Source organism: Lissotriton helveticus, chromosome 5_1 (assembly GCF_964261635.1).
Source record: "Lissotriton helveticus chromosome 5_1, aLisHel1.1, whole genome shotgun sequence".
Lineage (NCBI taxonomy): Eukaryota > Metazoa > Chordata > Amphibia > Caudata > Salamandridae > Lissotriton > Lissotriton helveticus.
This window is the reverse complement of record NC_136065.1, coordinates 1908314143-1908341411: the sequence shown is the minus strand read 5'-3', so window position 1 is coordinate 1908341411 and position 27269 is coordinate 1908314143. Positions and strand designations below refer to the sequence as shown.

At 47.3% G+C, this 27269-nt stretch overlaps 1 protein-coding gene across 1 annotated transcript in view; it reads left to right on the top strand.

Moving 5' to 3' along the window:
* LOC144752824 (uncharacterized) overlaps positions 1 to 26069 on the top strand; it is a 142414-nt gene extending 116345 nt beyond the window's left edge. Inside the window, exon 4 of the mRNA XM_078640672.1 lies at positions 25955 to 26069. Within this exon, the coding sequence (XP_078496798.1) occupies positions 25955 to 26069 (115 nt within the window). The remainder of the gene's footprint in view (positions 1 to 25954) is intronic.
* The last annotated feature ends 1200 nt before the right edge of the window (positions 26070 to 27269 follow it).

Genomic DNA, 27269 nt, shown 5'->3' with positions numbered 1-27269 from the left:
CACTGATTTTCTGCTTAAAGTAAGAAACTATTCCTAGAGAACTAAGATTTCTATTTTTTTAGATTCTTTATAGACTTTATATAGACTTTAGCTGCCCACTGGTATGTTCACAATATATTTTATGTGATGAAATGGTTTCGACTTTTTTTCTGTATAGCCATATTAAGAGCCATTTCATGTGTATTTCGCATATACCAACAATCGATAATGCATAACAATGCGTGTTCACTTTTGCATTTAATTCATAGCTTAAGTGCATACAATATATATGACTGCAATTTTTCAGTATATTTGAAAATTTCGAAATGCATTTATGTATTTTGGGGTGGTAAGGTATACACTATACTCTATAGTATGTTGTACTATGTTATACTATGCATAGATTAGTAGATATGACCATAGTTAGCGTGGAGTGGGTGTCGTGTATTTCTATAGGTTCTGATTCGATCCCCCTATTCCTGACCCTATTCTGGTTAAACTTACTAGCTAGTTAACTAACAGTCAGCCCATGAGGCAAGAAAACCCCCATGATGCAGATACCGTTATCTGACGCAGTCACACTACGGCACAGGAACGTGTTATCTGATTAGGTCATAACGCTTGAGATCTAATTAGACAAGCGATATTCCTCCAGCCCCTGATAAGGCATACGACGTTCTCATAACAAATCAAACCTATGACAACCTGGATAATCCGTGCGGCCATTGTTTTGATTTCACAGAGAACTTTAGTAAAGAATGTGCTAACGAGCAAGTCGTATGACATCTTTATTGACGTACCTATGTCCATCCTTACGTCAATCCCGGCACCTTTAAGGTATAAATATTGCCGACCTTGCCCTATGCAAACACACGCGTGGTGACAAGACGGAGCAGCCATACTTGCCGAAGCCGAGAGCAGAAGCAGACCCCGCAGGCAGCAGCCCCGCCTTCCTGACGCGCTGAGAGACGCGCTGCTATCTCAAGCCGAGAGACCCAGCACCGGCGCTTCTGGGCAGCCCTCGCAGGCAGCCTGGAATATCGAGAGCAGAGAAAAGAGATACCATTCCTCATTCATCCTAAATTCCAGGTACAGAACTGAATAACCCCTCCTAGAGAATTCTTTAGTTATTCACTTGGCAAAAACAAACTTAAACTAAAACTGTAACTTTCTATTCCCGCCCACGCATTAGACTTAGGTCAGGTACACGGGGTAGGCGTATTTAGAAACACCAGTTGAGTACGTTTAGTCAAATGTATATGTGTATGTAAATATATTTTAATCATTTTAAACATCATATGGCTCAGAAACCATATCAATGTTTTTACAGTATTATTTTATACTATTGCTTCTAATGTATGCACTTTACTTAACTATAAGTATTGCAATAATATCGATCCATTTCTCTTGTACGAGAAAAGAGACTGATCAATAAATAACATCTTTTATTGAACACGCCCGTCTCTTCCTTTTCTCTACATTCTGATGAGACTAAGAATGCACGTACTGACTGAGTAAAATAATTGCCTTGTGCTCACACGACTCTCGAGATTGACTCTTGATTAGGGGAGAGCAAAGTTGTCATGTTCTATGGTTGTCAGAAACTAAATCCCTTCTTGTCTAATCAGGGGAGTTAATCCTTCCTTGAACATTCGAGAAAGTTTCTAGCGAACTCTGAGCTTAGCTGGCAAACCCAAAAATTAAGTCTAGTATCGACAGTAGTAGACCTAGTTAACGTCTGGCCTAGGCCTTTACTGCTGTAGGCACTATTCCAATGCGCAGAGCCTATTGGGAAAATAGGAGCTACACTACACACTTAAGTAGTTTGTGTGTCCCAGAGCTGCGCCAGCATCTTTTGGATAGTAAGTTAACTGATCCCAGTGAGCTTGCTAAAGAGGCGGACCGGTGGACTAGCACCAGGGTCCACAAGGGGGTGGTAAGTACCCCCGCCAAAGGTGGACAGGGTCCCCAGCAGAAGAGTGGGGGGGACACGGGTAATCAAAAGGAGTCTTCTAAAGGGCCCCAAAGTAGTTCCCAAGAGAAGGTGTCTCAACCCCCCAAGTCTAAGAAGTCCTGGCCCCATAAGGGCCCGCAGGACAAGAAGACCCTCACTTGCTATGCATGTAGGGAGGTGGGGCACATCGCTCCAAACTGTCCAAAGAAGAAATCTGCACCCACTGGTGCTCCAGCTCCAGCTCCGGCGATAGCCAGTGTAGCTTTGGGAGGGGATTTGATTTCTAGTGGGGAGGAGGGGTTAGCATTGATGACCCTTGTCTCTCTAGGAGACCAAGAGATGGCCCAGGAAACCTTGCTGCCCCAAAACACTAAGAAATACGGGCAGAAGGTGACCATCAATGGACAGGTGGTGGAGGCTCTGAGAGACACAGGGGCCAGCGTGACATCTGTTAGGTGTCAGTGGGTGTCTGAAGAGCAAATTGTTCCCCAGGTACTCCGGCCTGTGGTGGCAGCTGACAGTTCAGTGCGCTACTGCAGGCTGGCGAAAGTTCCATTTGAATGGGGAGGAGTCTCCGGTATTTTGGAGATTGTTGTAAGTGATGCCTTGCCTGTAGATTGTCTATTAGGTAATGACCTGGAGAGCTCCCCATGGAAAGAGGTGGAGCACAGGACTCACTTGGAAATGTTGGGTTTGCCTGCGTGGATCTGTGTGTCCACCCGTGCAATGACAGCAAGAGAGGGCGGTCTGACAGAGCTGGAGCCTGGAACAATGGCCCAGGGACCTGCCAAGAGAGGAAGGGGTAGAGGGCGCGGGAAACCGGCCCCCACTGTTCCCACGGTCCAGGAGGAGGCAGACCCAGAGGGGGATGCCCTGGAACCTACAGGGGAGCAGGTGGCCGAACTAGGGGAATTGCCTGAGCTGGCCCAGTGGCAGCAAGAGGGTGGTCCCTCCAGGGAGGAATTCTGCCAGGCTCAGAAGGAGTGCCCTTCTCTCATTGGTGTGCGGCAGCAGGCTGCCGACCAGGCCGCCGGCCTGGGGTCCAAGGAGCATTTGATCTATTGGGAGGATGACTTACTTTATAGTGAGCCTAAGTTCGCTGAGCCCGGCGCAGCCCGTGTGCTGGTGGTACCGGAGCGCTTCAGGAACTTCCTACTGGGTCTGGCTCATGACGTGCCTCTCGCAGGACATCTGGGGCAAGACAAGACCTATCACCGGCTTGTCACCCATTTCTACTGGCCCCAGATGAAGACGCACGTCTCTGCCTTTTGTAAGTCTTGTCAGACTTGTCAGGCCAGTGGCAAGAGTGGAGGGAAGCGCGTGGCACCCCTCCAACCCTTTCCCGTGGTGAGCACCCCTTTTGAGCGGGTGGGCATTGACATCGTGGGGCCCCTGGATCCCAAGACAGCCCTAGGCAACAGGTTTATCCTGGTCTTGGTGGACCATGCCACTCGGTACCCGGAAGCCCTTCCGCTCAGGACAGTCACCGCCCCAGTGGTGGGCCGTGCCCTGATGGGGATCTTTTCCCAGGTGGGATTTCCGAAGGAGGTCGTTTCGGACCGCGGGACAAACTTCATTTCTAAGTATATGAAGTCCCTGTGGAGTGAGTGTGGGGTGACCTACAAATTCACCACTCCTTACCACCCTCAAGGAAATGGTTTGGTTGAGAGATTCAACCGCACATTGAAGGGCATGATCATGGGCCTGGAGGAGCCCATGAGGCGGAAATGGGATGTCTTGTTGCCATGCCTGTTGTTTGCCTACAGGGAGGTGCCTCAGAAATCCTTAGGGTTCAGTCCCTTTGAGTTGCTGTATGGCCACCCTGTCAGAGGGCCTCTGGCTCTGGTGAAGGAGGGGTGGGAGAAATCCCGTGGGAAAACCCCTCAGGATGTGTTCAGCTATGTGCTGGCCATTCGCAACCAGACCAAGCGCTTCAGGAAGCTCGCTCAAGAGAACCTGGAGGCTAGCCAGGAGGAAATGAAGAGGTGGTATGACCAGAACACTTCTCTGGTTGAGTTCCAACCTGGTCAGAAGGTGTGGGTGATGGCGCCAGTGGAGCCTTGTGCGCTCCGTGACAAGTGGTCTGGCCCATATGAGGTGGTGGAGCGCAAGAGCGAGGTTACCTATTTGGTTAACCTGAAGACTCCCAGGCAGCCCCTGAGAGTGCTACATGTGAACCGCCTCAAACCCCACTTTGAGAGGACTGAAGTAACTATGCTCATGGCTACAGATGTTGGAGGAGAGGAGGATAGTGATCCTCTCCCTGACCTCCTGGCAGTCAAGGAGCAAGATGGGTCAGTGGATGGTGTGGTCCTCTCCCCCACCCTGACCCCAGAACAGCAGGAGGACTGTCGCCAAGTCTTGGGTCAGTTCGCCCCACTGTTCTCCCTGACCCCAGGTGTCACCAAATGGTGCGTCCACGACGTGGACACTGGAGACAGCATGCCTGTGAAACAGAAGTTTTACAGGGTAGCTGACAAGGTCAGAGCTAGCATCAAAGAAGAGGTTTCCAAGATGTTGGCGCTTAGGGTTATTGAGCCCTCCAGCAGCCCCTGGGCTAGCCCAGTGGTCTTAGTGCCTAAGAAAGCTGCTACCCCCGGTGGCCCCCCAGAACTTCGGTTCTGCGTGGACTACCGTGGGCTCAATGCGGTCACGAAGACTGACGCGCACCCCATCCCCAGAGCTGATGAGCTGGTGGATCGGTTGGGAGCTGCCCAGTACCTGAGTACTTTTGATTTGACTTCAGGGTACTGGCAGATTGCCTTAACTGACGGGGCAAAGGAGAGGTCAGCATTTTCAACGCCAGAAGGACACTTCCAGTTTCGTGTCATGCCCTTTGGGTTGAAAAATGCTCCCGCCACATTTCAGAGATTGGTCAACCAGGTACTGGCAGGGCTGGAGCAATTCAGCGCAGCCTACCTGGATGACATTGCGGTGTTCAGCTCCACTTGGGAGGAACACCTGCAACACCTCACTGAAGTGTTGAAGGCTCTGCAGAAGGCAGGCCTCACTATCAAGGCCAGTAAATGCCAGATAGGGCAGGGATCTGTGGTGTACTTGGGACACCAGGTGGGGAGCGGCCGGGTGGCGCCCCTACAGGCAAAGATTGATACCATTCTGGCTTGGGAACCCCCCAAGACCCAGACTGAGGTGAGAGCCTTTTTAGGTCTCACAGGGTATTACAGACGGTTTGTCAAAGGTTATGGCACCATTGTAGCCCCTTTGACAGAGCTGACATCTAGGAATCAGCCTAGAAAAGTGAATTGGACTGAGGCCTGTCAAACTGCTTTTGACACCCTCAAAACTGCCATGTGTACAGCACCGGTGCTTAAGGCACCTGACTTTTCCAGTGAGTTCATTGTGCAAACTGACGCTTCAGAGCAAGGCGTGGGAGCAGTACTCTCACAGATCAATGATGAGGGAGGAGACCAACCTGTGGCTTTCATTAGCCGGAGGCTGATCCCTCGGGAACAAAAATGGAGTGCCATTGAAAGAGAAGCTTTCGCTGTGGTCTGGGCTCTGAAGAAGCTGAGGCCCTACCTGTTTGGGACTCACTTCCGCATTCAGACCGACCACAGGCCCCTCAGATGGTTAATGCAGATGAGGGGTGAGAATCCAAAATTGTTGAGGTGGTCCATTTCCCTACAGGGGATGGATTTTGCGGTGGAGCACCGCCCTGGTACAGAACACGCCAATGCTGACGGTCTGTCCAGATTCTTCCGCCTTAGTGATGAGGACTCCCAAGAAGTTGGGTAGTTCTCCCCACTTTCAGCTGGAGGGGACACGTGTTAGACCTGACACCTTTTGGCGTGATTCTTCCCCCATATTTTGCCTCTGACTCATGTGTGTTGATGCTGTGCTGGATTTCGTTTTTGCTGATTTAGATGTTTTGGACACTCTGCCACTGCTGATCAGTGTCAGAGTGTAAGTGCTCCTTCTGTAAATTGTGATATTGATTGAGTATACCTAATTGGCATATTTGTATCACCACGAAGTCCCTAGTAGAGGGCACTGTGTGTGCCAGGGCTGGTGATGACAAATGCTACTAGTGGGCCTGCAGCGCAGATTGCGCCACCCACATGAGTAGCTTTTAAAAGGTGACGCAGGCCTGCCAGCGCAGGGCCTGTGTGCAGTCAATGACTGCCATGTCAGCCTGGCCAGTGTCCCCACTGGCTAGGCCTAATCCTTCCCTGTCTGTGCACATCAGTCACCCCTATGGAAGGCTCAAGGTACCCCCCTGGGCAGGGTGCAGTGTATGGATAAGGTAGAGCATGTGCTAGTGCAGGTACTATGCTCTGGTAGTGGGCTACAGCCATTTTGTGTGCTCACTGCTGTAAGGCTATCTTGCTCCATAGAGTAACATGGAGGGGGGCTGGGCCCATGTGATACCAGCCTATCTCCCCATAGGAACAAGATGGGACATAAGTGAAAGATATCCCTGGACTCAGAATTTAATGACACATCCTTTAGTGAAGGGTGTTTTTAAATCCTGTGTTGGAGAATAGCCCTTTTAGAAAGTGGCTGTTCTCTTGTCTAAACCTTTCTGTGTGCCTGGGTTTGTGGAATGTCTGCCTGGTCTGGATGTGACAGGAAGGGGCTGCAGAGCCCCAGAGGAGAGGGTCGGAGCCATCCCGGGGATGAAAGGGCACATCTGCCTGCCTGGGAGGAGGGAGGAAGGAATGCCAGATAAGTGCTGGGCTGTGCCTGCCTACCTCCCCCACATTAGCTCTCTCCTGGTGGTCAACTGACCCCACTGGCCCTGAAGCTGACAGGAAGAAGAAAGCCAGAGACACCTCAGTGCTCCGCAACCCCCAGAACTGGTTTAGACTGGACCCAGGGCCTCCATGCACAAAGAACTTCAAAGACATTGGGGGGTATAAGGAAAGGACCCCTGTCTGCAGAGAATTAGATTCTGAAATTCTGCAAGCAAGAAGGAACCCTCGCTGGAAGGAGGGCAGCTAGAGAACTGAAGGAAGATTGCCATGCTGTGTGCTCTAAGGGCTGACTTGTTCTGCTGTCCACCTGGAAGCTAAGGAGAAGAAAGGGACTTTGCTGTGTGCTGTGACCCTGCCTACTTGAAACTGCCAAGACTCTGCTGTGTGCTGTGTCTACATCTGAATCTCCAAGGGCCTGAGAAGAGCTGGCCTCCTGCTTGGAACCCAGGGCTAAAGGTTCCTAAAGCTATCCCAGGAAACAGCTGCAAAATCGTGCTGTTGGGACCCGAGACGCGTGGTGCTGGACTGCGGAGCGTGAGGAGAAGATCGGTGTGCTCATCGGCACATTAATCGTGAGGGTGGAAGGCTTGTGGAGCCTCCCCTCGTGAAATCTGCTCCCAGGTGGTGGCAAGGTCGAGAGGGGGGTCTAGTTCTGACCAGCGCCCTTTAAAACCCTTTGCCGCCAAATCACCGTCGCAGCCCGGGGCCAGGATCACCCCTGGAAGTTGCTGTTCGTGACCAGGAGCGGCCGCGGCGAAGAACGAAGCCGCCGCGACCCCATTGGCTGAGGGAGCCGAGCCCCCTCACTAACGCCGCGACGGGATTCGCCCGCGCGGCGCAGCATCATCAGCTGTGGTGTGCCGTGATTGGCTGAACCCGCGGAGCGTCATCGGCGAGGCCGCGCTGCCATTGGTTGGCGGCCTCGCGCTCAGAGGGGCTCGACTGAGGGCCGCGACCGGATTGGCTGCCTCCGCTGAAGCTGCAGGAGGTGCCGAAGGATTGCCCAAAATCACCGCCGGGACCTGGGAAGAGCTCCGACCCCGCCGAGGGACCTGGAAGCGTCCCGCACCCCTGGCCCGCCGTCCCTCCATCAGGTGAGCTTCACCGCCTCCCCCGCCGCTCGTTGGATTGTCGAGAGCGGGCGGGAGAGGAAAGGGGACCGGCCGGGGCGGGGACGCGTGCAGTCTGCACGGCTGGTGCGCAGTAGTGCGCCTGAATCTCAGGGAGACGCGAGGCTGCCCCGGGGACTAGAAAGAGTCCCTGGGCCTCGCGAGGGAGTTGCAACAGCGCATGAAGCCCACGGATATAAGTACACGTGGGCCTTGTTTTCTTTGCTCATGCTGGGAGCATCACAGTATAAATCAGTGGCCATATTCTTTTAAGTGCTGATTTGAGAGACTAGAGACTATTTTTATTTCTATGCTGAGAACGGCCTATTTACAAGACCTACTAAGAATTAAGTGCAACCTTGTTCTAAATGAAGTGTTTAACGTGCAACCTTTAAGCTAGAAATGCGATGTGTTTTAAAGAAGTGATTATCATGCAACTGCTTCATTTACATGCTGAAACTAGATAAAGTTATATTTTATATATACTTACCTCTGTGGTCTCAGTTTGTGGTGGATTGGGAATTACTGTTGTGTTAAGTGCAAATGTTATCCACATTGTCTCCGAGTTTAGCCTAGACTGCTCGCGCCATGCTACCTAGAGGGTGAGCAGGGGTTATCTCAGAGGGTTATTCCGTCGCCCTGACCGGAGCTAGGGGTCCCTACTTGGGCCAAGGTACTTACCTTTGACAACCAGAGACTCCCGGTTCTAACAACTTCTAACGGGGTTGTTTCTGTTTGTGGTTAGAGGTAAATCCAGGTATGTGAATAGCTTGTTTCAAGACTTTAGAGGATTCTGGGCAATGGCACAAAGCATGGTTCTTAGCACTTCAGATCCAGACCTGTACTTGTTTAGGTGCTCGGTTATGTGCCTGTAAACAAATATGGTATTGTAACCCACACACTGCACCCTCACACACACTGCACACACTGCACCCTCACCCACACTGCACCCTCACACACTGCACACCCTCACACTCTGCACACCCTCACACACTGCACACCCTCACACACTGCACACCCTCACACTCAGCACACCTTCACACTCTGCACACCCTCACACTCTGCACACCCTCACACTCTGACCACCCTCACACTCTGCACATCCTCACACTCTGCACACCCTCACTCTGCACACCCTCACACTCTGCACACCCTCACACTCTGCACACCCTCACACTCTGCACACCCTCACACTCCCACACTCTGCGCACCCTCACACTCTGCGCACCCTCACACACTGCGCACCCTCACACTCTGCACACCCTCACACTCTGCACACCCTCACACTCTGCACATCCTCACACTCTGCACACCCTCACACTCTGCACACCCTCACACTCAGCACACCCTCACACACTGCACACCCTCACACTCTGCACCCTCACACTCTGCACTGAAAAATACACATGTTTCCTAGAACTCGCAGGTGTTCAGAGGGTAGGAGGCTTCTGAGTTTCTAAAGCACTTTGCACTTCAGGAGGTCTAGCCCACACAAGAACAGTCATCCCCCTTGAAAATCATCCTTCATGTGCTGAATCGCGACTCTCCAGTTCAGGCGTGTGTGCTCCCTAGGGCCCAAGCATGATTAATTGTTGGCAAACTGGCCTGACCCCTACCTAGGCTAGTGACCTTTCTGTGACAAAGAGCCATGCCTTGTGGACTACCAGATCCTGTACACCTGTGCTTGCATACATTCAGTTCATAGTGGGCACTTCACACACACACACTGCACCCTCACACACACTGTACACACTGCACCCTCACACACACTGCACGCACTGCACCCTCACACACACTGCACACACTGCACCCTCACACACACTGCACACACTGCACCCTCACACACTCTGCACACACTGCACCCTCACACACACTGCACACACTGCACCCACACACACTGCACCCTCACACACACTGCACCCTCCCACACTGCCCACACTGCACCCTCACACACACTACACACACTGCACCCTCGCACACACTGCACACTGCACCCTCACACACTGCACACACTGCACACTCTCACACACTGCACCCTCACACACACTGCACCCTCACACACACTGCACCCTCACACACACTGCACCCTTACACACACTGCACACACCGCACCCTCACACACCCTGCACCCTCACACACACTGCACACACTGCACCCTCACACACACTGCACCCTCACACACACTGCACACACTGCACCCTCACACACACTGCACCCTCACACACACTGCACCCTCACACTCTGCGCACCCTCACACTCTGCGCACCCTCACACTCTGTGCACCCTCACACTCTGCACCCTCACACTCTGCACCCTCACACTCTGTACCCTCACACTCTGCACCCTCACACTCTGAACCCTCACACTCTGCACTGGAACATACATTCCAAATACCACTCAGTGCCACATATTTACACTGCACTCAATGCAACATACACTCCAAATACCACTCAGTGCCACATAATTGCACTCCACATAATTACACTGCAATCAATGCAACATACACTCCAAATACCACTCAGTGCCACATAATTACACTCCACATAATTACACTGCACTCATGCAACATACACTCCAAATACCACTCAGTGCCACATAATTACACGCCACATAATTACACAGCACTCAATGCAACATACACTCCAAATACCACTCAGTGCCACATAATTACACGCCACATAATTACACTGCACTCAATGCCACATACACTCCAAATACCACTCAGTGCCACATAATTTCACGCCACATAATTAGACTGCACTCAATGCAACATGCACTCCAAATACCACTCAGTGCCACATAATTACACGCCACATAATTACACTGCACTCAATGCAACATACACTCCAAGTACCACTCAGTGCCACATAATTACACGCCGCATAATTATACTGCACTCAATGCAACATACACTCCAAATCCCACTCAGTGTCACATAATTACACGCCACATAATTACACAGCACTCAATGCAACATACACTCAGTGCCACATAATTATATGCTACATAATTACACTGCACTCAATGCAGCATACACTCCAAATACCACTCAGTACCACATAATTACATGCCACAAAATTACACTGTACTGAATACAACATACACTCCCCATATTACCACTCAGTGCCATATAATTACACACCTCATACTTACACTCTATTCAATGCAACATAGATACACTTTATCTATCTGTCTATCTATCTATGGCCCTCACTCTATCTGTCTATCTATCGCACTCACTCTATCTATCGCCATCACTCTATCTATCTATCGATCGCCCTCACTCTATCTATCTATCTATCGATCACTCTATCTATCTATCTATCGCCCGCCCTCTATCTATCTATCTATCGCACTCACTCTATCGCACCACCATAGCATCACTCAGCACCACCACAGCATCACTCAAGGGCACCACAACATCACTATGCACTACCACAGCATCACTGTATGCCACAGCATCACTCGTCGCCACCACAACATCACTCAGCGCTACCACATCATCAATCTGTGCAACCATTCAACAACAACTGGTTCAATTATGTTCTCTCAATGTTTCAAGCTTTATTACAAATGTCACAAAAAGATGTAAATATTTCACTTCTGTTCTTAGTTTTTCGTCACAATAAAATACAATGAACATAATCTTCACAAAAGTTATTTACAAAAGCTATTGCCATTATAAATTACAGTAACTTTTATTTAAGTATGAATTATTAAAAAAATAAGCAATTTTTATTTGTAATAACAATACATCTAAGTCACATAAATACAACACATATTGCATTACAAATGCTATAGGTGTCATATTTGCAAAAGTTAAAACTATTGGCATTGTAAATGACAAAGCTATTAATTTCGCTATTTTCAAAACCGACACATAAATACAAAATTTGTCATTTACAATACCAATAGCTCAAACTTTCCTAATGCGAGACCTATTGCATTGCAAATGCTTGTTCCTGGTATGTCTTTGAGCTTAAGCTAATACAGCGCAAAAGTTATCTCACTCAGTACATCTCTATGTTCACTTAGGGATATGGTGAAAACTATCTGCTAAACAGTTCTTGAATAATTGCCATCAACAAGTCTAAATTTGTGGCGCCAAAATTAATTTGCTTAAATCTGTTTGTGTCAGACTGAAGTTCAGTTATAGCAAAGTGCAAAAGACCAATTTTGTGGTTGATAAAAGGCGTTTGGCTATTGCTGTAATCTATTTTTGTGGTATGGCTTGACAGTACAGCTAGATAATTATGTGAGCATCAGTAGAAAGGGGCTTTGGCTCCACTCACATGTTGGGTGCCAGGAGTACATGTTTTGATTGGGCAGAACGAGTCTGTCTACCACAAAAAAAGTGCTTGCCCTCCAATCAACTGTGGCCATTTTGTTTATCAAGCTGCCTAAGCTTGGAGTTTCAGGTCACACACGAGATTGGAATGCTATTAAAGTGTCTTAGATAACTAGATAATGTGTGTTTTTCTCTGGCAGCAGCATAGATTGGAGGAGGGCAGTCATTAACTACATGGATGTGTAGGTCTGCTTTGACCGTGCAACTGTCGTCACCTAACCTTTCAACCTACATCGGTATTATTCCACAGTTCTTTGCTTCCACCCACACAGATCTATTCTGATGCTATTTTCTTGTAAGTCTTCATACTACCATACAGTATTCCTTTAAAGCATTACCTATTGGCATTGCCAATGTTTGCTGAAAGATCTACTGATGCTATAGAGCACCATTTGGCTCACAGTTCATGGTGTGGGGCAGTGAATAAACTCCAGAGGTTATTACCCCAAACTCAGGTTGTGGTTGCCCTTTGTGTACCAATATCTTCACTTACTCTTGCCTTGAACGAGCTGGTTGCAGGCAGTTAGAACTACAGGCAAACATTGAGGACAGATACACTGAGACACCAGTTGTGGTCAACCAAACCTTTCAAAGGTGGCTCCATTTGAGCCTAAATCACTTTTAGCAATTGGTGGACACTGGGGACCTTTTAGCTTTCTTAGGCAAAAGGAGTGACTCTAGCGCATCGTCTGAGACCACCAACATTGAACCTTTTATGAATATCAGGGGCCCTAAGCTTCTCAATGTGAGGTTATTGAGAAGCTTAGAGCCCTTGGGAGATCTTGGTTCGGAGTCCAACATCAAGCAATATGGCTGCAGGTAGCGGGTCTCTGGTATATACTTTGGGGCTCCCTGGAGGAGTAGCGTGATTAGGCAAGGTGCTTGTAATTGGTTAGGGGAGCAAGTCCATCTAGCAAGGTCACTAAACAAAAGCTGCTCCTCCATATCATTATGGCTGTGGTCTATGCAGCTGCTCTTACCACTGTCTTTTGTCCATCACTGTCCGCGTGGTGAGGTTGCTTTTCTCCTTTCACTCAGCTCATCAACAGGCAGTTAGAAACCAGACTGCCTTTTGTTACAGAGCTTATTCCGAGATTGTTGTCATCTGGAAGTAGAGGGATTTTGTGTAGCTCTTCAAAGTACTTCATGAATGTGCCCATTATTAACTTTTGTGGGAAAGTGATCCAACTACAGTAGGTCTAGCTTCTGCCTTCAAATTATTGGGGTACAGGACTGCTCTGCTGGTTTTCCTATGGACATGGCTCAGTTGAATTGGTGCACACTAGAGTTGAATCGCACCGTAATATTCTTTGGCAGGCATGGCAATAGTCTGCTAGAAGGCCCCAAAGAAGTAGGGTGAAGTAAACCAGTGACCCAAGAGAAAAGGATAATATTCTAGCCATGGTCCTGTAGGCAGAACAAGGTCACAGATGAAGAACAAGGTCACAGATGAAGTATGATCTCAGCCATGGGTGAATGTATGATTCCCCTTTTATGTTTTGGCTCGACAGTGCAGCAGTCAGACTATTATGTGAGCTTTACTACAGAGGAGCTTTGGCTCAACCCACATTTTGGGATCGGGGAATAGATATTTTGGTTGGGCGGAAGTGGTGTGCTTCCACAAAGTGATTGCCCTCCACACAACTATGATTATCTTGTTTATTTATCCAGCTGCCTCAGTTGGACTTTCAGGGGAATAACACTTGACATTGTAGTGCTATTAAAGTGTCTTGGATAACTAGATAATTTAGGTCTTTCTCTGGCATCTGCACAGCTGGGAGGAGGGCAGTCATTACCCTACATGGAATTTTAGGACTGGCTTGACAATGCAACTTTCACCTGACATTTTAACCTACACCAATATTATTTTGCTATTCTCCACAAATGCATATTAATGCTCATGCTGTTTACTTGTAATGCTTCACATTGCCATACAACATTCTCTCAAAACGAGACCTATTGCCATTGCAATGCTTGTTTTATTATTGTCATAGGAATTTCGTCATGACTCCTTGCTCCTGAAGCTCTCATTCCTTTAATGAGTCCTACAATTTCGCTCCATGAAGGGGCATAGCTGGATTCAAGAATATTAGGAGAATTTGTTAAAATCGTGGAAGACCAGGACGAATTGGAATTAGCTGACTAGAGATCTGTGAGATAGAGCTTCCCGTCTTCTTGTATGGGCATTGGGAGGGATTTTACCCATGTGCCGCAGCAATCTGAGATTATTTCCCAATACCTTTTGGCTTTGTTTTTTTAAGCCCCTTCTTTTAACTGAACCCATTATTAGTCTTCCTTTTCTTGTCTTAGGGAACGTTTTTTTCCAGAGTCTTTTCCTCTTTAGTAAGTTAATTAATTTACTTTGATCGAGGGAAAAGTTCTGGAATTAGACCCTCACTAATGTATTTCCCTTTTTATTTGTAATAGCCGATTAGAAGGCGGTCTTTGCATAAATGGTAAAGGATTTGTTTTACATGTAGTTACAAGGGAGCTTATACTGCAACCATAAGTCACCAGTGGATCTGGCTGAGAAGATTGTTGATATCCTAATACTGTGTGCTGCTAATCTCCTATTCGAATTGTTAGTGTCTCTTTTAGTTTTGAAGCAGCTTTTGAATTCTAATAAATTCTGCCGTTTGTTTTTTAAAATCTACAGATTTTCCCTTAAAATACCATGAGCCTACTCCAGCTAGGGCAGAGGTCTTCAAACTTTTTGATGCCGAGACCCCCTTGTCAAACTTTTTTAGACATAAGGACCCCCTTCTGACAATTTTTAGAACCTGGTACTCCTCATTATCGACAACCATAAACGCCCCAAATTCCCAAGGCAAACATTTTTTACGGTGAGGAAATATTAAACTGTGTTTAGCGAAACAAAGGGCAATGAGCATGGGGGTGTAGTCAACGGTGTAGCTAAAAACAAATGGCCTAATTTATGAGGAATTGGCATAGGGCAGCGCTGCAAGTCTTCTTGCTGCACTCAGGGCCGGCTTTAGGCATGTGCAAAGTGTGCACCTGCACAGGGCCGCCAAACCCCAGGGGCCGCCACGATGACGAAAATCGGATCCATTGGATACCAATCATACAATATTCGTGGCACTGGCGGCCCCTGGCAGGATTTGGCGGCCTCCGACCCCGGCTTTTTACTAACTTCCATTCCAGTAACTTCCAACCAAAGCCTGAGTCACCCTCCCCCCTCCCCTCCTCCCCTCCTTCCCTCCTCCCCTCCTCCACCCTTTCACTTCCCTGCTGGCCTCTGGCAGTGGCCCCGCACCGACCTCTGTTCCCCGTTCCTGATTGGCGGCAGCAGGGGCGCCGGGGTGTTTCAATCATGCACAGACTCGCCGGAAGCCAAGGATAGTGATCTGCGCGGCAGCGCGCACGCAGAGTGCACAGACTCAACCTAACCTCTAGTGCTTCCCGTGCGTTGTGGTGCCTTGGCGTATGTGAGTCTCTCTCTCTCTAGTCTCTGCAGTGCAGCCATTTCTGTGGGGTGATGGTGCCACTGGTGGTTGTCCTAAAGCTGAGCTCAGAATAAGGTAAACTAAGTGAAGTAATAGTATAACGCACCTGGCGCGTGGGGGGCAGATCTGAATGTAGTCGATTCTGATTCTGCAGCAGTGTCACTGACTCTGACTGACTGCTGCGTCAACGCCGTGAATGAAGGTGTGGGTGGGTTTCACATCTTCGCTTTGTCAGCAGCGGCCAAGCTGAGGCCCGCAGCGCGAGGTCGGATGCCTCTATTGTCCTTTCATAACTTGTGCAGTAACGCAGGGTAGTATAATTAGGGGGCTGCAAGAGACCCTTCAGAATATCTGTTCACAATCACCCGTCCAGGGGTTATTTCTGCTGCCCCACACTATTACCACACAGGACTCCACCATGCGTAGCTACCGCGGAGCCGGGCTACCCTGACCTGGAAGGCGTGGGTGGGTTTCACATCTTCTTGGCTTTGTCAGCAGCGGCCGAGCTGAGGCCCGCAGCGCGAGGTCGGACGCTGAGTGCAGAAACAAACTAAGCGCCTTCACTCCGGAATGACCCCTAGAGGGAATTCGCACCCAGACCCGGTCACAGATATCCAGGCTACGCAGCCTTAATGGCGTTTGTTGAAGCAGGTTAATGCCTTGCCTTTATTGTCCTTTTGTGCAGTAACGCAGGGTAGTATAGGGGGCTGCAAGAGACCCTTCAGGTTCAGAATCTCTGTTCACATTCACCCGTCCAGCCAGGGGTTATTTCTGCTGCCCCGGGCCCGACACTATTAACACACAGGACTCCACCATGCGTAGCTACCGCGGAGCCGGGCTACCCTGATGACCGTGATAAAATTTTATGTTAAAACTAAGTAAGATTGAAAATATGAACACATCCAAAATAAAGGAAAAAAACCAATGTAAAAATCCATTTTTTTCTGACTTTTTGAGAGTTGGGTGAGGCGTCTCTCTCTGTTATTTTGTAGGGGTTCTGTCCGCCTTGTAGAAAGCCTTAAGCATAATTAGATTTCCTCTCACCTCTGAGGCCTGCCCTTTTCCCTGCAGTGTTCTGTGCACTTTAGCATTCTCTAGATTCCAGGCCATAGAAATTGTATTCCACGAGCACCCATATACAATAATATTTTTTTCAAATCTTGTACAGTGATATGACCATCAAAGACCCGGATTTTATATTAAAAACAGAGATTGGGACTATACCATTTCCAACTGAAAGGCAATATTTTTCTCCATGTAATCCCATACCAGGCGTTTTTCACGTAGTTTGGTGCTTACTTTCCCTCCATGTTAAAGAGCAGTAGATATTTCAGCACCCAGTTCTACATAGGTAAATCACATATAAGGTCCCAAAGGCGAGAATATTGCATTGCAAATGCTTGTTTAAATTATTCTAACTGCAGCCACGGCGGGTTTTTGCTCAGATAGGGGTCCTGACAAAAGCACATTTTGAGCCCCTTCTGATGCCCTCCCGCTCTTGCCCCCTCCCCCCTCCAAGGTTTACATTTCCGCCTGTTCTAAGCGCTGTATGTATTGTAGCAGGGGGTTGTATTCTGTATCACTGAGTGACCCTGGGTGGGAGTAGTAGTACTGTCCTTATTCCGGCGGCGGCGCAAAAAGGAGGAGATACATACGCTTAAGGCATCACGACAGCGGCGGCGGTACAACCTCATGATAACATTATCTAAAATTAGAGAGGTAATTAAGGGTCCAGGGAGTTGATCTTGCCACACGTCTGCAGCAGACCGCATGGCACTGCCACCAGATTCGCTTCATCCTCTGGGAGCTTGTGGCTGTGTTGGAAAGATATCACCTGGGCTCCCTAGTCATACTCAGGTGAAAGGATGCCTAATTGCCTTCCACTCAGCGCGACGCATGCTGTGCCGTGCCACTGTGCATAGGGCTGGTGGGGTATTCGTACATTTGTGAAGTTTCAGTACTTAAGATGCCTATATTTTTTCTATAACATTGGAATCCATTTTGTATCTATGTGTTTTTTAAATATTTTCAACAACTAGTAAGGAAATTGTGTGAGCATTTAAAATCTGTGCTATCACGTAGCTGGTGTTCTAATTTACAATAAATATTTGAGGCTTCACTTTATGTTCAAACCAGTTGTTTCACGTGACTTAGGGTGCTGGCTTTCATTCTCATGTTCATGCATGCATGCCATGGGATAAGGCTAGATCTATTGTTTTTTTTTTAAAAAATGTATTTGTTTTTATTGTTGCATCATAGATCATGGGTACAGAGTGGATCAACTGCTGGTGTGGCGTCAACATTCATTCACGGTCAGCCATGCGCGCAACATTTCTGTATATAAACTGGTGTAAGTAGGTACTTCCTCCATTAAACAGTACAGATCAATCAAATAGGTCATCAGGCTGGGATACAATGAGTGTGCTCCGTAAGGGGGACGGAGAATAACATAGGGCATGTGAATTCCCGCCTCGAGGGCGAAGGATCGGGGTCTGTACAGTTTGCATAGCGGTGTTACCAAGTAACGGGGGGGACGGAACTGAGGGGGGGAAGCATATAGGCGCTAGCAAGATCAAGGTAAAAGAAAACAGGTGTCGGGCGTCGGGAGGCAAGGGGTTCCCCAGTACGTACTCGAGGCTAGACCTATTGTTATTATAATTTTGTGGACTGTTGGAGGGGGCGATGAGGAAGAGCCACTGATTATTTCTCTGTGGGGGGTTGTGGGGGCCCGGTGCCCCTGTCATGGCCCTGGCACTGCAGCTGTCTGTGCGCCCAGTCCGTCACGACGTCATGTGTCACAATGCCCTCCTCCTCCTAAATTGTATCGTTCTGAGACGAATTCGGAAGGGTAGGAGCAGCCTCAGGTACTGGTCATCTAATGACTTTTCTGGACGTATTATTAAAACACCTTCCTGAGCTCCGCCCCGGCCGGACCCCCTCTTCCGGGGCCTTCACCTACGCTCCCTGCACAGGGCCACCATGAGCATAGCCCTATGCCAATGTGAAAGGTCTGGAATGAACCGTATTTAATGAAATACGGTGCTATCCCGTCCTTTTCCTTTGGGTTGGCTCTCAAATTGCTGCATAGCACCTACGTGGGCAGGATTGGTTTTGTTCAGGAAGGGGCAGCTTCCTTCACATAAACAATGCTGAGAGGCATTTTCCTCTTTCTATGTGAGCTGCAGAATGCAGCACACACAGAAAGAGGAAAGAACTAGGAGAAATGAAAACATCTCTCCTCGTTACGCCTCTGCTGCGGAGGCGTCTGTTTTTGGAGCTTCCCCAGGTTTACTTGATTTTGTAAATATGCGGCAGCATCAAAATCCATGGATGTTGAGTGGGAACCCCACGCAAAGCCCGTGGAACACCTCCTTAACTCAGAGTTAGGCAGCGCAGTGACTTGCGCTGCTATGTCTTACTCCATACCTATGAGGCCATGAAAAGCCATGCAGGGTCACTTTGCGATGCCTCCATAGGTATGGTTGAGATGCTAGCGCCGCCCGAGTGTCAAAAAAGTGATGCTATGGCGATGCAAGCCTCTCATAAATAAGCTTCAAAATATTCTGTACGTTTTTTAGGTCTTTCACCATCAATAATGGGCAGTGTAATGAAAAATACAATTAAAAAGTTGTTACTCAGTCGGAAATGCACTGTAGTACATTACGAAACCTCTAATAGTTAATGCGTTACAGAAGTCTATGTGTAACCAGAGATCCACAAATTAAATCCTAATTGGTGCAGTGGAGAACGATCACATGTTTTGTTAGTGCTACGAGGTCACAGCCTATGACAGAAAGCACTGTGAATATGTAAGTCATTATTTTATACTTTCGTTACACACAGTGTAAGATAGAGTGCTGCAAAACATGCAAATAATTTTACAATAAAATAGTGCTTCCAAAAAACCCAGAGCATATGCAATGCAATTTCTTTTTACATAACTGTCCCTTCAACACCTCTTTGGGGGTAATAAGGGCTGAGTAAATGCAGTTACAATTAAAAGCAAGCAATTCACAGCCCAGTTGTTAACTCTTTGCACCATCACTCCAAAACGCAAATCTTTGTCATCACAAAGCATGGAGTGATTTGAACAATTAAATCCAGTACCTGCTCCCAAGCACACTTTACACTTGCATTAACTGATAGGCACATTTACATTTAATTCCAGCAAGCAGGCACTCTGGCACAAAAGCTTCTCACACCACAAGACACTCAATTGATGAAACTTCAGCTGATAATGATCTAAATTATCTGTCCCTGGATGGCTGTCTTTTTAAAAAACGAAAGCAAACGTTTTGGATTGCAGCCATAAGTCAAGCTGAGGAATCCATGACCCCCTTCCCAGGATTCCACAGCCCCCCTGGGGGTCGCGCCACACAGATTGAAGACTTTTGAGCTAGGGTCATCTCAAATTTACAGATCACCATATGGTCACTATAGGAATTTTTTCAGAACTTCCATAAAAGAGAGCTTACTGAAAGTATCCACTGAAACGATTAAGTAATTGATAATAGTCCCACCAGAAGACAATTTATATGTGATTTTTGCTGGGATATAATTTCCTAACCTCCCGTTGGCAATTAATAAGTCTAAATTTCTCGATACTTTGAGTAGAATCACACCTCTTTTACCTACCTGACTATTATTCAGAAACTAAGCAGGGGGGGGGGGTTAGAGCTTCGTCTTTTGAGGCATTAGCGAATAACCTAATACTGTGGGTAGAAACGTTGGCGTTCAAGTCTCCAACCAGTATTTGATGCCTACAATCTTCTCTTTCTTTTTTTAATTTATTTAAAAAGTTTTATATAGCGCTGGCTAGACCCGGAGGTATCAGAGCGCTTTACATGAGCATCAGATCATAGTTACAGGTTACATCATTACAAAGGTTACACAGTTCTTAGAGAATGGCAACATAGTTACATGTAAGGTAGAGATAAACAATAAGCACAAATACGTAAGGGGAAAAGCAGGCAAGGTGGGAGATTCTGGGGAGGGGGGTTGGAGCACGGGAAGTAGACAGATAATGTGGGCGGAAAAGGGGAGGGGTGGGTGAGAGACACAGCATGGGAAGAGGAGAGGAAGGGTGATGGGGACACAAACCGGTAGACGAGTCAAGGCAACGTCCAAAGTCCAGTAAGGAGTGATCCCAGGGCAGACAAGGGGAGAGAAGGGGAGAGATTCAGGGGAGAGAGGATAGGAGCTAGGGAAGAGACAATAAGGAGAGACGAAAAGAAGTCTGCCTAAAGACCGACTGGGTAGGTGACGACCAAGGAGGGAATCCACGGCCCATCTCCCCTATAGCTAAACCAAGTAGCTACATCGGGCGTCAGACAGTCACAATACATTGAGAGAGGAGGGAAGGAGAGACATAAGTAGAGGGAGGATGCGGTAGGAGACGACAGGAGAGACGAAAGGAAGTGTAACTATGTGGTTCAACAATAAACCAGAAAAGATCAACAAGTAAACATTATATCAAACAATCAGCAATACAATTAGGGGAGGAGAAAAAGGAGACAGAAAGTAGTGGGGGGTAGAGGAGGAGGGAAAGTGAGGATAAGGGAAGAGACAACCTTAGAGACGAGAGGAAGTCTGTCTAAGGACCGACTGGGTAAGTGACGACCAAGGAGGGAATCCACGGCCCATCTCCTCTATAGCTAAACCAGGTAGCTCCATTGGGCATCAGACAAAATAGTTCGGTCTTAATACATTGGTCTTTTATTAGGTAAGTATAAGATAAGCAAGGGGGGAAATGAGCATTTAGAATTAGCAGCGTGCCTAGGCTCCTTAAAATCTAACTTGACCGCCTGAATTAGGTTAGAGCTACACAAACAAATGATGGACGGAATGCTGAATAGTGAACTACCTTGCCGTATTGCCTACACCATGTGTTTTTGCCTTACACCTAATGTCTGTTTTGTAAATGTTTTTAAAGTCTCATGTTTATGAAATATAAATCAGTCATATCATAAATGAATGATAAAATGGAAAAAAAGATATATATATATATAACAAAAGTGTTACAAAAAGATAAAATATTTGTATTAATTTAGAATAAATAAAGGACATAATTTAATTCTATTGTTCTTTTGGGTAGTGATTTTACTTACCACTGGATGCTATTACTACAACAATTTATGGTGACTGTCCCATATTGTGTTTTATGGTTCTTGTACCTTTACTTGGCTATAGACCTTTCTCAAACAGATTAGTTTCCCTATGTATAGCAGGTATATTACTTTTAGTATATAGGGGTCCCCTTTTTTCAAAGCGGAATGCTGAATAAATCATACATTCACCCCCAGTCAAGAGATCTGGTTTAAATGCATCGTTCTTTTGCTCACCATGCCACCCCAGTTTAGACCCAGCTATATGGAAATCAGTCTTGACCCTATGCCTCATGGGAACAGTCCAGCCAGAACTGCCAAGCCTGGTCTTCCCTGAACCTGAAACAAGCATCCTGGTACCTGTTTCTGGGTAACACCCTTTATCAGCCAGGCTAGCTTGAATCCAGTGGCAAAGTGAGCAAGTGACCCACGTCTGGTCATACCCTGCCAACTTAGGGCGCACAAAGAAAACACAAGGAGATGATGGACTGAGCACTGAAGCTTTTCAGACACTCACCCCCAGTCACAGATCTGGGTTGAATCCATCATCATTATTTAGCTCAGTTCGCCACCTCAGTTCAGATTCAGCTATATGCAAATCAGTCTTGACCCTGTGCCTCATGGGAACAGTCCAGCCGAACTGCCAAGCCAGGACTACCCTGAACTGGAAACAAGCATCCTGGGACCGGTTTCTGGGTAACACCCTTCATCCGCCAGGCTAGCTTGAATCCAGTGGCAAAGTAAGCAAGGGACCCACCTTTCACCCTAAGTGGGATGGGTATGCCCAGACGTGGGTCCCTTGCTCACTCTCACACTGGATTCAAGCTAGCACAGTGGCATTATTTACCAAAGGAGTGTAGGCCCCATGCTGGGGAGCACCAGTAAATGGGGCAGAAAAATGCAGGGGGGAAGGGCACGCAAGATGAACTGGTCTCTACATGTATTTGAAAGAAGGCTCATAGCATTGATACATGCAGCTGGTTGCTTGGGTATGCTTGAGCTCCCTCCAAGTTAAAGATTAAATTGTTTCCTTAGAAAATGGGGTATGGGTGAAAAAAATGACCAATGCTCTGGGTACCCTAAATAGAATTTTGGTTCTTAGCAGCTAGCGAACGGCTTTTAATAGTGAAGTAGTATGTTTAAACGGTTGTTGGCCCAAAAACAGGTCACAAAATATTTAATACCTTCAATGTTCGCAGCAGCAAAAACAATTCTCTGGACCAGCTGGCGTGGGTTCCTCGCGGCATGAACGTGATTTCCTTTTGTCTTTGATTTCTACACAACACTTAGTCATGAAGGGTGCTGGCTATCAAGAGTGGACTGGGGCCTGGTTCTGGGGTAGAAATCGCATGGACATTTTAAGAGATGCAGCGCCTTTTGAGTGTCTTTACGCTGCAGCATAGGTTTCGCAGAGCTCACAAAACACCTGCAGAAAAAAATAAAAGTGAAAATATGAAAAACTTGGTCTAGGATTCTGCAGTTGATTGCAGTGTGAAACACGACGTTGGAGTTGTCAATGCCAGTGAAATATTCTTAAAGGGGTCATTCAGGACCGGAATGGAGGGTGAAGCAAGTGAGGCTGGTATTCGGATAACCAGTACAGAGGACTGATGGCCCTAAATATAAGCCCTGCATTCTCCCTTCATCTCCTAAAAATTTGGGCAGAAAACAAACCCACGGAGGGCCACCAAAGCAGGAGGCATTTATCCACAGTGGTGCAGAGGGTGAAAGATTATTACCCAAAACTAGAACTCCGTAGTCTAGAGCCAAGTATTTCAGTTGAAGGGTGATACCACACTTGCATAGTTTAGTAATTTGTCTTTCATTTGCAGCAAACATACAACTTAATTGTGCCCCCTCTCACACCCCACCTGCCTAGGATTCTGCTTTGTTTTAGAGTAGCAGTGTCTTTGGCTGGGCTCCATGAGTTTTCATCTCACAATATTGTGAAGACAAACCCCACTGTGTGGAAGGCTCAGTGGCCTATCATTCACCCAAGAACTGAGCCCTGTAGATGTGAGGTGCTGAACGCCAGGACTTGGACACTACATGCTGCTGTGCTCCACGGCTGGTCCCTGGAATGAGGGTAGGCATGTAGGAACGAAAGAAACCCCCAAGTCGCTAACATCATCTGAGGATTTCTCCTCCTTTTTCTGCAACAAAATCACAGCCTTAGGAAACGAGCCCAGCTCCGCCACAAACTCTCAACCCTTTCCGGATCTGCCCCCTCTCTCCGCCCCCACTGGCTTCACCCAAAAACCAATCACGCTGGTCTAACTTCAAGCTCTATGATGAAGACTCTGTCTCAAAAATCTTATCTACCTTAAACCCGAACAACCACTTTTATGACTCGCTCCCCTCCAACTGCCTAGCTGCCGCCGCCCAATCCTTAATTCCTAGCTGGACTACAATAATCAACGCCTCTCTCAGGCTGGGATCGATACCCGACTCTCTGAAAGCCGTCCAAGTTCCCCCCATCTTGAAAAAGGTGTCTCAGGATCCAGCTTCCCCAGACAACTTCAGACCTATCTCCAATATCCCTCTCTTAGCCAAAGTGTTGGAGAAGCTAAGCCATCGCATCAACAACTTTCATCTACTTGAAGAATTCCAATCAGGATTCAGACCCGGACACAGTACTGAAACCACCATGCTCCACATCGTAGACGATGCCCTCCAAGCCCTCGACCAAGCAAAATGTCTCTCCTAATCTCCTGGATCTATCCTCGGCCTTTGACACAATCAACCATGGAAAATTACTCGAACGCCTCAAATTTAGGTTGGGATTGGATGGTTCTGTTCTAGACTGGTTTAGGTCATTCCTCCAAAATCGAACACAAAGATTCCTGATTACCGGTAACCTGTCTGCCCCCTTCCCGGTCATGGTTGGAGACCCTCAAGGTTCAACCCTGTCCCCCACCCTCTTCAACCTTTACCTGGAACTGCTTGCCGAAGTACTATGCTCCGCAAACATATCTTACCACATGTATGCTGACGACACCCAGATCTACATAAAAACCTTATCCCTCAAGGAGATTCTATCCCTGAATGAGGATTGAAAGTGACTCTCCAATGGCTCGCCTCCAATCAACTCAAACTCAACGCAAAGAAAACAGAATTTCTCCTAATTTTCCCACCAAAAACTAACCCTGAGATTCAGACATAGATTAAGGCTATCACAGCCCTAAACTGCCCACGACCATTGTGGACTCGGCCAAATCTTTGGGCATAACCCTTGACTGCAACTTGAACATGCGAGACCACATTAACTCGATGGCTAAAGCAGCCAGATTCCACCTGAGCTACCTCTGGAAACTGAAACCCTTCCTTGACGCTCCCGAACTAAAAATGGCAGTCCAGGCACTAGTCCTCTCTAGCCTAGAATATGGCTGTTCTACCCTCTCTGGGCTACCCAAGATCTCCCTGCCTCAACGCGGCCGCCAGACTTCTTACTGGCACAAGGAAATTCGATCACATTTCACTTCATCTGAAAGCTCTAAATTGGCTTCCTCTCAAGGCCAGAATTCAACTCAAACTGGCATGCATTACGCACAAGGCACTATACTCAAACTCCCCTGCATATCTTGCACAGAAACTCGTGGTATCTTGAGGTACCAGAAACTCCAGGTCCGCCATAGACCTCTTGCTCCAACCTGCGTACCTGCGGGGAAAAAAACCTACAATCGGGCCTTCTCTGGGGCCGCACCAAGAGTATGGAACTTTCTCCCGCCATCAGAAGAATCCCCTCACTGGCACGCTTCAAAAAGGATGCCAAAACCTTCCTTATGGGCAAATTCCTCGCTTAATTGTGGATTCAAACCCCCAGAGACATCTGAGACGATTGCTACGAGTAAATGTATAATGCAAAATGTACATACGTATCCTCTATCTCTTATGTACCCAGCACCCCGCCACCTCCTACCCTATTGTACACTTTTGAGACTATCGCCACGAGTAATACGTATAATGTAAAATGTACATACGTACCCTCTATCCCTTATGTACTCAGCACCCCGGCTCTACCTATACTATTGTGTACTTTTGTGACTTCAAACCAATTGTATACTGTTTTGTTCCTGTAAAGCGCTCTGATACCCTAATGGGTCAAGTTTGCGCTCTATAAAACACTAAAATAATAATATAAAATGTAGGAGCTTATGCAGAGCACAGACTCAGTGTAAATACCATGTCTGGCCATGCTTTAAATGACCTGGTTAAAAACAGGCCTGCATTCCATGCATTTAACCACTTGAGTACTTTCACAAGGTCTTTCTTTAAAAGTAGGCGAGCCGTGGATGTGGGGGTTAGCCAGGAGGTAGCAGGTGATGCCCAGGCCCTGCCCTTTAGTATTTCTCCCACTGCATTGCTGACCGAGCTCTCCGTTGCCAAATCTGATTAGCAGTAAAAATTAGACTATTGCGGACAAAGCATTACCCGTCATATAATCGGGATAATTAAATGCTGTGTGATTCCACTTCTGCTACCACTGGGAATTTGCAGATGTCCATCCTGGGATGGGGGAGTGGGTTGCCCTAATAATGGCATATGAGCCCCGAAATTGCTAACCCTGCTGATTTAGGTCTTTAGGTTTCTGTTTGTCAGTGATGCCTACTAATTGTGCCACCCGATTTTACGGTGTTTTAAGGTCCGCCTGCAAGATCTCAACAGACTAATGGGAGAATGGTAGTGCGTGTGCTAGTTTCCGCTTTGCTCAAGTATATAAAGAAACGTGCTGGGCAGACATACACAAGGTAGTGCATTTTGTACCCAATTGGATCTGTTAATCAGTTGCCTCCCCCCTGCCTCTCGTGCCAATGGACTGCATGTACAGGGTCAGAGGCGTAGTTTTTATGAGCTGCAGGTCTGTTTTCTGTGCAGTATCAAAAAGTTGGTCTTGGTAGTAGAACAATTAATTTAAACACATATTCTAGTAGCACACAGAGTAATGAATGACACAAGTTCAAAGTGTGATTAGTATTCACCTGTATTTTGATATCCAAACAATATATAAATTCACTTTAAACCAATGTGTATTGATATTCACAGTGCTCGTGGTGATCAGAAAAGGAAGGGATGGAAATAGAGTGTTTAAGTGCAGGAAAGGGGGACATGGAAAGGCAAAAGTGACATAGGTACATCAATATGAATTTCTATGTACATTTCCATATATCATAGGACTGTTCCCAAAACAAAACATAACTCAGATGGAACCAAAAAATTAATTGTATATTGTGTCCCAAGAGTTTGTAATGGAGGTGTAGTCGACGTTTCGACCCCTAGATACAGGATGTTTCTAGTCCTTGAGGTGGGGTCTTCTTCAGGACTGTGTGAGCACCTGTAAATGAGAAACGGTGTGTGAGGGGGACATTTACAAAAATGTGAGTGCTACTTCGGCGCAAGGGAAGGGGTTTAAATACCTAAGTGTTGAGTCATCGGAGGATCAATCCGCCGGAGTCAAATGGGAAGGTAAGGCTTCAAAAGAGCTCCTGTGGAGAGGGAAGGTATTTTGTAGATATGCGACTAGGAAAGTCACAAGCAAAGCAGCGTCAAATAATGTGCAACTTCCTGCTAGGATGAATGGTTACCCAATAACCATCTG